Source organism: Neofelis nebulosa, chromosome 7, assembly GCF_028018385.1.
Source record: "Neofelis nebulosa isolate mNeoNeb1 chromosome 7, mNeoNeb1.pri, whole genome shotgun sequence".
Lineage (NCBI taxonomy): Eukaryota > Metazoa > Chordata > Mammalia > Carnivora > Felidae > Neofelis > Neofelis nebulosa.
The window spans coordinates 149,299,183-149,312,264 of NC_080788.1; the positions used below are offsets into that span (position 1 = coordinate 149,299,183).

At 41.9% G+C, this 13,082-nt stretch overlaps 2 gene segments (V, D, J or C); both read right to left on the reverse strand.

The window, feature by feature from the left end:
- Positions 1 to 4,042: 4,042 nt before the first annotated feature.
- Positions 4,043 to 4,576, reverse strand: LOC131517887 (immunoglobulin heavy variable 1-46-like). The segment is given in 2 exon segments: positions 4,043 to 4,356; positions 4,442 to 4,576. Coding segments are annotated over 2 exon segments (402 nt in total).
- A 4,730-nt stretch (positions 4,577 to 9,306) lies between these two features.
- LOC131518048 (immunoglobulin heavy variable 3-74-like) lies at positions 9,307 to 12,649 on the reverse strand. The segment is given in 3 exon segments: positions 9,307 to 9,488; positions 12,116 to 12,463; positions 12,565 to 12,649. Coding segments are annotated over 3 exon segments (576 nt in total).
- Between the last annotated feature and the right edge of the window lie 433 nt (positions 12,650 to 13,082).

Sequence of the window (13,082 nt, forward strand, 5' to 3'; positions counted from 1 at the left end):
TATTTCCTAGTAGAGATGCTTTTTCAATTGCATTTAGCTTTCCAGATATCAATTTCGATTTGTTAATTTTTTGTATTATTACACTCCTTATTCCTTTTATCTGTTCTAATAATTTCTAATGTTAGTTAATAAAAATGCCAATGAATGTATCTGAGAAATTCTTATTTATATGGTACCACAAAGCACATGGAAGTGAGAAAACAATCCTGAGAAAGAAGAACAAACCTGGAGACAGCACACGTCCTTCTTTCTAAGTATATTGCATAGGTACATTGTCTATAACACTGTGCTGCTGGCATACAGTCAGACACACAGACTAGTGGAGCAGGTTACAGAGACCAGAATGAAATGTGTCTGGATGCAGTCAGCATATCCTCCATGAGATTTCATAGAATTAAAATTAGGGAAAAAATGGCCTCTTTCACAAATGGTTTTGAATTCCAGTGAGTAAAATAATGACATTTGGTCCTTATCTTATACCATACAGATATGTAGACTCCCATTCAGCTTTGATTGCCCCCTTGTGGTCCCCATACTCCTGTTGTTTCACAGATTCCCTGCAGAGATACAGTGACTCCTTTATTCCCCTCCCCATTTATGCAACATGCAAGGGTGATACCCTTCCATCATGAGCACTGGAGACCCTTCTGTTCACAGGATGACTCCTCCTACATATTTTCCATCTTTGAACCCTTCACACTGCTTTTTGCCTATAAATATACAGTTATATTTCCTTTAATCATTGGTGAGCAACGATCTTGAATAGTTATCCTTATCAGCTGGCAAGAGTCAGAAGAACTTTTCATTTGATAATCGAGAGAACAAAAAGAAAGATTTTTGGGCTCATAAATTCTACTTTCATCAAACTGGGATAAATGTGCTCAGTTTCAAACATGCACCACCTTTAAGAAAAAAGGAAGTGTCAATCCCAGAGACAAGTTGGAGTCTGAGATTCAGAGCATTCTGTCTGTGAACCTAATGGGTTTCCCCAGATTGATAATCAAATTGTTTCTTGTTGGTGATGCACTTCTAAATTACACTGTATTTCTTCTGGGATACGAATGTCAGTACCTGTTATGTTATGGTTACCATGCAGAAGCATTCAGAAAACAAAAATGGTTTTCTAGAAATGCAGGTCGGCTGATGGAGAGAGTTTCACCCCAGGATGGAAGGTACCACGGTCTCACCTTACCCAAGCTACATGGTTAGATTTGGGGTTTTAGAGGTAGTGAAATTTAGGTACGTTTTGGACCTGACTTAATATTTAATGATTTGACATGTTGGAGGATTTGGGGGTGTGGTAATGTGAGTGTCATGTGGGATGGAGGTGAACTTTCCCTGACATCAGTGTGGACTGTGGTCATCTATGTCATTCTTGAACCTGTGTAGAATAACTTATGTGGCCAAAGGGACTTGTCACATGAGATTAATTTTGACACATTGATATTACTGCCATGTGTATGAGTCTGGGGATGGAGTTCAGGACACAGATGGGCAGTCACCAAATGTCCGTCTTGGAACTGAAGATGAATAGGTCCTGAAGACAGCACATCTGTGAGAGGGAATACCTTGAGAATTGTGGGATGAAACCCCTCATCACCAGGCACAGACACTTTCTTGCATGAAATTCAAGTCTCCCTCTGGATCTGAGTGTCTAACTGAACCCAGGTGGATATGCATGGATGTCCCCCAAATGCTCTGAGGTGAAGAGAAACGGTAAGGAAAGAAACATGAAGAAAGACAGATAACAACAAGGAAAGACACATAAAGGTGTCATTGCCATTGAGAGAGGACTTCTGGGGCTGACATGCATCCTGTTTTCTGCAGCCTTGATTGGACGATGTTGGACACTAGCCAGTGGAGATCGGGGGCAGCCCTACAAACTGGGCTCTGGGATGTAAGACCAGAACCATAGCCACCCTAAGCTGACTGTATTGTGGACAAGTGACATGACTCGGGAGGTCCCTCACCTGAGGGTAAAGAGATGTTCTGGCCACCCTGTGGCCCCCCCCACCCTCTGAGGTCACTCCCTCCAGATGTTATACATTCACAGCTTCTATTGTATTTGAAATGTACCCTCTCTCAGTAAGGCGATGGTCCACTGCTGGTTGTGGGAGGATCCATCCTTGTGACCTTGTCTCTGGTATAAACCTCTTCTCTGTCTTCTAAGATGAAAGCACAGTTCCCCTTAACATGCAGCTAAAATCCAATACTGTGCCCTCACTTGGATCCAATTATTTTTTGGTGTAAATCACTAGTGAAATTGTCATCTGTTTGGAAATTCCCTTCAGAAGCAAGTACTGGAATACATGCGTGGTGTCAGGTGGTGTAGACCAGTGGAACAGCACATGGTAACCATGCATCCTCAAGGCTGAGCTTGTTCCCTAGTGAGGAATGGGAAGTACAAGGAATGCCGGGTGACACTAGTCTGTGCTTTCTGAGTACCCAGCAGACCTGGGTGAATGAGCCTGGTCCAGGAGCAAGGACGTCTACACACAGGCAATACATAGATGTCAGCTGTCTAGACAGACTGCCCATGAGATGTGGTCACAGAGAAGCAGGGAAGGGCAGCTGGGGTTTGAATTCCCACTCACGTGGCACCAACATTGGGAATCCTGAGTATGTTTGTTCATTAATATCCACTACCAGTTAGGGATAAAATAGGTAAATGCAAGTTGTTAGACTCACTGCCCTAGATCCCATTGGTTATGACCATTTGTAACAACATTTGTCCCCTTCCTTTTTTCCCCCTGTTTTTTAATATATGAAGATTTTATTTATTTACATCTTTGTGAGTTAACATGTAGTGTAGTTTTAGTTTTGGGAATAAAATTTAGTGATTCATCACATACATTAACACCCAGTGCGCATCACAAGTGACCTACATAATCTCCATCACCCGTTTAGCTATTTGAATCAGAATTTTTGTGTCCTTTGTGTAAATACCTTGCAGAGAAATTGGTGGGACATAAGGTAATTCTATTTTAACTTTTTAAACTCTTCTCCAGTGTGGTCACACCACTTTGCATTTCCACCAAGAGTATAGGAAGGTTCCTCTGTCTCCACATCCTTGCCCATATGTGTTGTTTCCTGAATTGTTCATTTTAGCCATTCTGACAGGTGTGAGGTGGTATCTTATCATGATTTTGAATTGATTTTCCCCAATGATGAGTGATGTTGAGCATCTTTTCATGTGTCTCTTAACCATCCAGATGTTTTCTTTGGAAAAGTGTCTGCTCATGTCTTTTGACCATTCACTGGATATTTATTTGTTCTTCTGTGTTTGTTAAGTTCTTATTAATTTTGGATACTAACTCTTACCATGTATGTCATTTTCAAATATCTTCACTCCTCTGTCAGTTGCCACTTAGTGTTGTTGACTGTTCCCTCCACTGTGCAGAAGCTTTTTATCTTGATGAGGTCCCAATAGCTCATTTTTTGCTTTTGTTTTCCTTGCCTCTACAGGCATGTCTATTAAGAAGTTGCTGAGGTCGAGGTCAAAGAGGTTTCTGCCTGTTTTCTCTTATAGATGTTCATGCTTTTTGGTCTTATATTTAGGTTTTTCATCCATTTTGAATATATTTTTGTGTTTGCTGTAGGAAAGTGTGCCAGATTCATTCTTCTGCATGTTACTATCCAGTTTTCCCAGCACCATTTGCTGAAGAGACTGTTAAGGAAATCTGGTTCTCTATTCTGTCCCATTCATGTATGTGTCTATTTTTGTGCCAGTACCATACTTTCTTGATGATTACAGCTTAGTAATACAGCTTGAAGTCTCTTGTTCATGTAAGTATAGTGTTCCTGGTAAAACAAACTTTGTAAACCAGACCCGAGTAGGTAAGCACAGAATCATGTGTCCAGAGAGGCTTCCTGGGGGAAACTGCTGTATGGAGAGGAAGCCCCAGGCCACAAAACCTACCAACAACCCCTACCTGCACCTGCTCCTGGGAACACAAACAGAATGGTGCATAGTGTGCACCCCCTGGCGGTCCTGATCTTCTTCTACAGGGTGGTTTGTGTCTGGGCTCACACTGACAACCCCTCACTGTGTCCTTGCACAGTAATACATGGCCGTGTCTGCAGACCTCTGACTGCTTAGCTCCATGTAGTCTGTGTTTGTGGATGTGTCTGCTGTCAGAGTGAGTCCGCTCTGGAACTTCTGTGCATAGCTTGTAGAACCATCTTCAGGGTCAATGCTTCCCATCCACTCAAGCCCTTGTGCAGGAACGTGTCGCACCCAGTGCATATAGTAATCAGTGAAGCTATATCCAGATACTTTGCAGAAGATCTTCACTGATGCCCCAGGCGTCCTCACTTCAGCCCCAGACTGCACCAGCAAAACCTGGGAGTGCACACCTGTAGAGAGGGGACAAGAGTGGATGAAATCAATGTTGACTGGTCCTGGTCCTCTCCTGTGTCCAGGGACTTGGCTGACCCTTACCTGTCGCCACTGCCACCAGGTAGAGGATTCTCCAGCTCCAGTCCATTGTGAGGGGATGTGTCTCAGGGTCTCCGGTAGAGGATGGCATTGTACGGTGATGCTCTCAGGGCACAGACACACCCATACTTAACCTAGTGCTCTGAGGACTATTTGCATAGCCATGAGACAGAGTATTTCATACACAGGACCAGAACCATCTGGAGACGGTCCCAGAGACCGTGTACATTGGGACTCAGAGAGCACCAGTCTAATCCTTGTTTGAGGACATGGGTCCTTGGCCAGGTTCCTGAACTGTGTGCAGACTGAGCTCCTGCCACTGAGTGATAAGACCTTACAGAAAATTCTCCCCATTGTGGACCAGTATTGAATGAGGCAGAGACCACCTGAACCTGTTGTTGGCTTTGATATCTGTACGTCTTATTCCTGGATAAGCATGACTCCAAACTGTTGCACAAAATGGGGTAATATATGCATCCTGGCTTCCGTCTCTTAGATGAAGATATCTAAAAGCCCTGGACTAGCAGCGTCTTCAAGTGTCTTCTCACTGCCTGAGTTCATTAAATGCTCTGATGGAAGAGGATATTTAAACACCCTTTAGCATCCCTCATCCTACTCATATTTTAGATTCCTTTCTGGAAAAGGAAACACTGGCTTCCGACAGGAAAGCCTTCCTCACCCCTTGTGCACCTACTCACCTGGGGTAGCAGCCTGGTCCTGGGTAGTACTGAAAGCTCCCTGCAGTCTAGGCCCGGCCCTGCAGGGAGGTTCCTGTCAAGACTCACAGGACATTTATTTCAGTGTCTCTACTCCAGCATTACATGTTGGAGGGGAGCAGAATGTGCCACCCCAAATATGCCACTGTAATGAAACATGCTTGAGAAACAGCCAGTGCAGAGACGCACTGACCATCCTTTGTTCCCTAAGAGAATATAAATCTCCTATGTGAAATACACCCTTTTTGTACCAGGAGGGGAGAAATGTCCTTAGCACCAGAAAAAGGAATTTAGGCCCCAGTATGCTGTGCAGAGAAACCTTAGTTCTTCACCATTGTAGTAACACTAAGCACATTGAAGCTCTCAGTTTTTCCCCATTGAGGATGATATTAGTGTTGGGTCATTCATATATGGCTTTTATGGTCTCGAGGTGTGCTCCTTCTATTCCTACTTTCTTGAGGGTTTTTATCAAGAAAGGATGCCGTATTTTGTCGAATGCTTTCTCTGCATCTATGGAGAGGATCATGTGGTTCTTGTCCTTTCTTTTATTGATGTGATGAATCACGTTAATTGCTTTGCAGATATTGAACCAGCCCTGCATCCCAGGTATAAATCCCACTTGGTCGTGGTGAATAATTTTTTTAATGTATTGTAGTATGTGGTAGGCTAATATTTTGTTGAGGATTTTTGCATCCATGTTCATCAGGGAAATTGGTCTATAGTTCTCCTTTTTAGTGTGGTCTCTGTCTGCTTTTGGAATCAAGGTAATTCTGGCTTCAGAAAGAGTCTGGAAGTTTTCCATACATTTCTATATTTTGGAACAGCTTCAAGACAATAGGTATTAACTCTTCCTTAAATGTTTGGTAGAATCCCCTGGAAAGCCATCTGGCCCTGGAGTCTTGTTTTTGACAGATTTTTGTTTACTAATACTATTTCCTTACTGGTTATGGGTCTGTTCAAATTTTTATATTTCTTCTTGTTTCCGTTTGGTAGTGTATATGTTTCTATAATTTGCCCATTTCTTCCAGATTGCCCATTTTATTGGCATATAATTGCTCATAATATTCTCTTATTGTTTTTATTTCTGTTGTGTTGGTTGTGATCTTTCCTCTGTCATTCTTGATTTTACTTATTTGCATCCTTTCCTTTTTCTTTTGGATCAAACTGGCTAGTGGTTTATCAATTTTGTTCATGCTTTCAAAGAACATGCTTCCGGTTTCATTGATTTGGTCTACTGTTTTTTTGGTTTCGATACCATTAATTTCTTTTGTAATCTTTATTATTTCCTGTCTTCTGCTGGTTTTGGGTTCCATTTGCTGTTCTTTTTCCAGCTCCTTAAGGTGTAAGGTTAGGTTGTGTATCTGAGATCTTTCTTCCTTCTTTAGGAAGCCCTGGAATGCTATATACTTTCATCTTATGACCACCTTTGCTGCGTCCCACAGGTTTTGGGTTGTGGTGTTATCATTTTAATTGACTTCCATATATTTTTTAACTTCCTCTTAACTGCTTGGTTAGCCCATTCATTCTTTAGTAGGATGTTCTTTAGTCTCCAAGTATTTTTTACCTTTCGAAATTTCTTCTTGTGGTTGATTTTGAGTTTCACATCATTGTGGTCTGAAAATATGCACAGTATGATCTCAATCTTTTTGTACTTACTTAGGGCTGATTTGTGTCCCAGTATATGGTCTATTCTGGAGAATGTTCCATGTGCGCTGGAGAAGAATGCATATTCTGCTGCTTTAGGATGAAATATTCTGAATATATCTGTTAAGTCCATCTGGTCCAGTGTGTCATTGAAAGCCATTCTTTCCTTGTCAATTTTTTGTTGAGATGATCTGTCCATTGCTGTGAGTGGGGTGTTGAAGTCTCCTAATATTATGGTATTTCTATCGGTGAGTTTCTTTATGTTTGTGATTAATTGATTTATATATTTGTGTGCTCTCCCATTTGGCACATAAATGTTTACAGCTATTGGGTCTTCTTCATCTATAGACCCCTTGATCATGATATAATGCCCTTCTGCATCTCTTGATACAGTATTTTTAAGTCTAGATTGTCTGATATAAGTATGGCTACTCGGGCTCTCTTTTGTTGACCATTAGCATGATAGATGGTTCTCCATCCCCTTATGTTCAATCAGAAGGTGTCTTTAGGTCTAAAGTGGGTCTCTTGTGAACGGCATATAGATGGATCTTGTTTTCTTATCCATTCCGTTACCCTATGTCTTTTGATTGGGGCATTGAGTCCACTGAGGTTTAGAGTGAGTACTGAAAGATGTGAGTTTATTGCCATGATGATGCTTGTAGATCTGGAGTTTCTGATGGTGTGCTCTGGTCGTTTCTAATCTTTCATGCTTTTGAGATATATATATATATATATATATATATATATATATATATATATATATATATATATATATTTTTTTTTTTTTTCATATTTTGTCCCCTCAGAGAGTCCCCCTTAAATTTTTTTGCAGGGCTGGTTTAGTGGTCAAAAACTCTTTTAATTTTTGTTTGTCTGGGAAACTTTTATCTCACCTTATATTCTGAATGACAGCCTTCCTGGATAAAGAATTCTTGTCTGCATACTTTTCTGATTCAGCACACGGAATAGACTCCGCCACTCCTTTCTGGCCTGCTGAGATTCTATGGATAGGTCTCCTGCAAACCTGATCTGTCTTCCCTTTTATGTTAGGGACTTTTTTTTCCTTTCTGCTTTCATGATTCTCTCCTTGCCTGAATATTTTGTGCATTTGACTATGATATGCCTTGTTGCTGGCCAGTTTTTGTTGAATCTAATGGGGGTCCTCTGTGCTTCCTGGATTTTGATGTCTGTGTCTTTGCCCAGGTTAGGAAAGTTTTCCGCTATGATCGGCTCACATAACCCTTCTACCCCTATTTCTCTTTCTTCCTCTTCTGGGACTCCTATGATTCTGATGTTCCTTTTTAATGAGTCACTGGTTTCTTTAATTCTTAAATCATACCCTTTTGCCTTAATCTCCCTCTTTTTTTTTCTGCTTCATTATTTCCTATTAGTTTCTCCTCTGTATTGCTGATTATCTGTTCTGCCTCATCCATCCTTACCACAGCTGCATACATCCATGATTGCAGTTCAGGTATACCATTTTTAATTTCATTCTGGCTATTTGTTCTCTTACTTCTATTAACTCTTCAGAAAGGGATTCTAATCTATTTTTGACTCCATATAGTGTTCTTATTATCGTGATTCTAAATTCTGGTTCAGACATCTTGCTTGTACCTGTGTTGGTTAAGTTCCTGGCTGTCGTTTCTTCATGGTCTTTCTTTTGGGGTGAATTCCTTTGTTTTGTCATTTTGAAGAGAGAAAAGGAATTAATGAAGTAGAAATATTGAGATAAAACAAATAAAATTACAAAAATATTAAAATTAAAAATTAAACACACACACACACAAATCTAATAGTTAATGCTTGATCCTAGGTGTGTTTTGTTTCGGTGTTGAAAGTGGTTTGACAGATTAGGGGAAAAAAAGGGGCAAAGTAAATCATTTTGGAATTTGAAAAAATGAATACACTGATGTAGATTAAAATGGGTAGATGGGAGTAAAATAGAATTTGAAAATAATATAGACAAAAGTAAAGTATACAGTAGAAAAAATTAAATAAAAATATTTTTAATAAAAATGAATTTTTTGTTCTGTAATTAAGAAAAAAGTAAAGAAATGAAAAAGAGAATAAAGATAAAGAAAAGAAAAAAACGAAATACTTTGATAATTTGAAAAAGTGAATATACTGTAGTAGACTAAAGTAAAATGATGGAAATAAAATGGAATTTGAAAAAATTTACATAAAACTAAAAAAACATACTAATGACAATTAAATAAGATTATTTTGTAAATATGAAATTTATTGTCAAATAGGTTTCTATACAACACCCAATGATCATCCCAACAGGTGCCCTCCTCAATACCCATCACCCACCCTCCCCACCCTCCCACCCCCATCAACCCTCAGTTTATTCAGTTATTAAGAGTCTGTTATGGTTTGACTCCCTCCCTATAACTTTTTTTTCCCCTTCCCATGGTCTTCTGTCAAGTTTCTCAGGATCCAAATAACAGTCTGGAGGGATGAAGGGGTAGTCCATCTGCAAGGCTCCCTTATCATCCTGAGTCATCATCAGCAACTGTCTGGACCAAAAGAGTTTCTTGTGCCTATGTGGATAACATGGCTCTTGCCCCCAAAATGCAGGCTATAGGACAGCCAGCCAGGCATCTGAACGCCCTTGCCATGGTGCAACTCCTTCTTGGGAATTACCACCTCAGAAGAGATGTAGCGCCATGAGGGACGACCTTGAGAACCTTGGACAGAAGCCAGCAATGGCCAGAGCGCAAACAGCAAGAGGGGTGCCCTCAGGGTGACCTGGTCCTCTGCCAGCCTCATGCTCCTGCTCAGGGACATCTGCCAGTGAGAATGGATAAATGGAGGATCCTCAGCAAAACCAGGTCTAGACCATCAGAAAGAGCAGAGGGCTGTACCAGGTGGCCAGCACCCTACACCTCGGGGCCACCTGTGGGGTTAGGTAACAGTCACAGGGTGTGGCATTGGGTGACCCTGCTCATCAGTTCACCTGGGGTGGATGTGGGAGAGTCAGGTGGGCCATGGTAAAGAGTGGTCACATGGACATGGGTAGGGACTTGGACCCAGAAACACGGCTCTATTCAGCACATTCCATCTTTTCTCCTTCTACTTGGATACGGGATATGCAATTATAACACACTGAACTTCTCTACCAATTCCATGTCCTGTGTTACTGCTGGGTCACTTTCTCTGGATGACTGCTTTTCCTCATTATGGAGACCAATGCTTCCTACTTCCATGGGATATGGAGGTAGACTGTCAATTTTACCTTTGTACGTATTGAAAAACATTGCTTTGTAATTTTACATGTCTTATTCTGTTTGGCTATTAGTTTGCAAGCCATTTGATCCTTTTGGTTCTTGGTTTGAAGATTCCTCTGTGTTTACTGAGGAAACATTTCCCAGTATTCTGTGTCATTATTGGTGAAGTACAAAGTTGTATTTTAGTATTTTCTTATGCCATCTGGTGAGAACAGAAAGTACTGCTGAACATGTGTGAGCCCCAGGGGATTTCCCCTCTAATCCCTTATTGTGGTTCTTTCTTGGCCTCTGGCAGTCTTCTCCCATGCCTGTGAGTTTCTCTCCTCAGGTGGAGATAGATGCAGGGGAGTTGAGGTTACTTTGGCAGCTTGCACCATGGAGGCCGCACATGATTGAAAATGGTATCCACCATGGAACTCCCTTGTTTAAGTACAGTCCAGTCCTTTAAAATCCCCTGGGTTGGGCAGAAACCCTCAGAGTTGGCTTTTGGAGAAGAGTCTGCCTTAGCTCCGGGTGGGTGGTCTCCTAAATAAAGCTCAACTTCTTTTCCCACCAAAACTAAAACTTTGAACATTGACCTTTCCAGAAATACTCAGCTGAATTTGGGATTTGATAACAATAAAATGGAGAGTGGAATGGCAGTTGTCAGGGGCTGGCAGGATGGGGCAATGAGGAGTAGATCTCAAGGACTATGATTTTCTGTTATGCAAGATGATTAGGTTCTAGAGGGGTCTCCACAACATTACCCCTGTCATTAACAGTACTGTACTATACAGTTCAAATTTTTTGAAGAGTGTTGGTCTCATGTTCAGTGAGATCCTAACACAAAACAAAAGTGGAAGACACGAATTTTACTTCTCACATGACAGTATGCTGAACTGCATGGACACACTCTCTACTGATAATGTGAAAATAATTTAAAAGCATTTACATAGTTTGAATCCTAACCCTGAGGATATGTCATTTACAAATATCTTCTTCCATTCCATAGGTTGCCTTTTAGTTTTGTTGATTGTTTCCCTCACTGTGCAGAAGTGTGCTATTTTGAGGTAGTCCCAATAGTTCATATATGTATGTATTTAATTTTCTTGTTTTATTTTTAATTTAAATTCAAGTCTTCAGTCTTTGAGCTCCACGTTTACAGGAAGTTGACTTGTCATGATTAACTTTATGGGTTATCTTGACTGAGTCATGGGTGCCCAGATTCACCACTGTTTCTGTGGATGTCTGTGATGTGTTTCCAGAAGAGACTGGCATTTCCTTCCATGGTTTCTGTCTGGGCATCACCCATTCCATTAAGGTTGTGAATAGAATCTGATGCAGAGGGAGGAAGAATTCCCTCCTTTTTACTTCCCATGTGCTTGTTTGAACTGGAACAGTGGTCCCCTCTGGCCCTTGTCATGAGAGTTATATCATCAGATCTCTACGTTCTGAGACTAGACCCTAGTTCAGTATCAGACATATTACACCACTGGTTTTCCTGGGTCTCCAGCTTGTGACAGTAGATCATGGGACTTCCCAACCTCTTTAGTCATGGAAACCAATGTGCTTTGGGTTCTGTTCCTCAGGAGAATCCAGACTAATACATGGAGATGATTTATCTCTTATTTAGAGGAATTGAATAAAGTTGTAGCTAATTTAACGTCCTGAGTAGCAAGTGCCAAGAGGGAGTGTCACGTTGTTTGATTGGACAAGGGCTGGGTGAGGATAAAGGGGAGCTGTGGGATCCTGTGGTCCTGGATGCACAGGGAGTGCATCTGGGACTCCTCTAATGGTTCAGCTGTTGTGCCTCAGGAAATCTGTAATTCACTCATGTTGAGGGACAGGAGTAAGCAATGGAAACGTCTGTGTCTTTTGTGCATGTTAGTGCAGTTTTCCTATGACAACAGGTATCTAATTCAGAGAGTTAATAGGTAAGCACAGAATCCTGTGTCCAGAGAGGCTCCCTGGGTAAATTGCTGTGTGGACAGGAAGCCCCAGACCCTGACAGGAAACCTGCCTGTAACCTCCATCTGCACCTGCTCCTGGCAACACAAAGCAGAATTGTGCATAGTGTGCGCCCCCTGGTGGTGCTGATCCCCTCCTGCAGGGAGGTTTGTGTGTGGGCTCCCAGCGAGGTCCCCTCACCCAGTCTCTTGCACCGTAATATGTGGCCATGTCTTCGGCCCTCAGGTTCATCTGCAGATACAGCGTATTCTTGGCGTTGTCTCTGGAGATGGTGAATCGGCCCTTCACGGAGTCTGCATAGCTTGTGCTCCTTCCGTCATATCTAATATATGCGACCCACTGCAGCCCCTTTCCTGGAGCCTGGAGGACCCAGTTCATGTCGCAGCCACTGAAAGTGAATCCAGAGGCCACACAGGTGAGTCTCAGGGACCCCCCAGGCTTCACCAGGTCTCCCCCAGTCTCCACCAGCTTCACGTCACACTGGACACCTGTAGACGCAAGACATCTTGGTCAGGAAACTGTCACACATCCACTGGTTCTCACTCATATCCACTCATATACTCAGTGTCTCTCGTTCACCATGAATTACCTTTTAAAAAAGCAACAAGGAAAACCAAGCCAAGCACATACTCCATGGTGAGGTGTCTGTCTTCTGTCCTGATCACAGAATGGGAACACCTGGGACCCCTGGAGCTGGGGCTCGTCTCCCGGCTGCACGGTCGGGCTGGGCTGGTTTCATCAGCACAGAGAGGGCCCTATTTGCATGTCCTCTTACATATATATCACACTGCAGACTTAGATTTGATTCTTTAAAAGTGAATGGCAGGTTTAGGGATGCACTTCTAATCATCAGAGATGATGCAGAGATGCACTAATCATCAGACAATTCCACCCCCGATCCACTGAGATATCACCTCACAACTGATAGTAAAGCTATTATAAAATAAGGCAAACACAACCAGAACATCTCAAGTGTTGCTGAGGATGTGGAGAACAGGCAATCCTAGAATTCACTTGATGGGAGTGCAACATAGTGTAGCTACTATGGAAAACTGCGGTGAAATAACCCACTAAACTGAGTTCCTAATCTGCTCCCATACAGTTGAC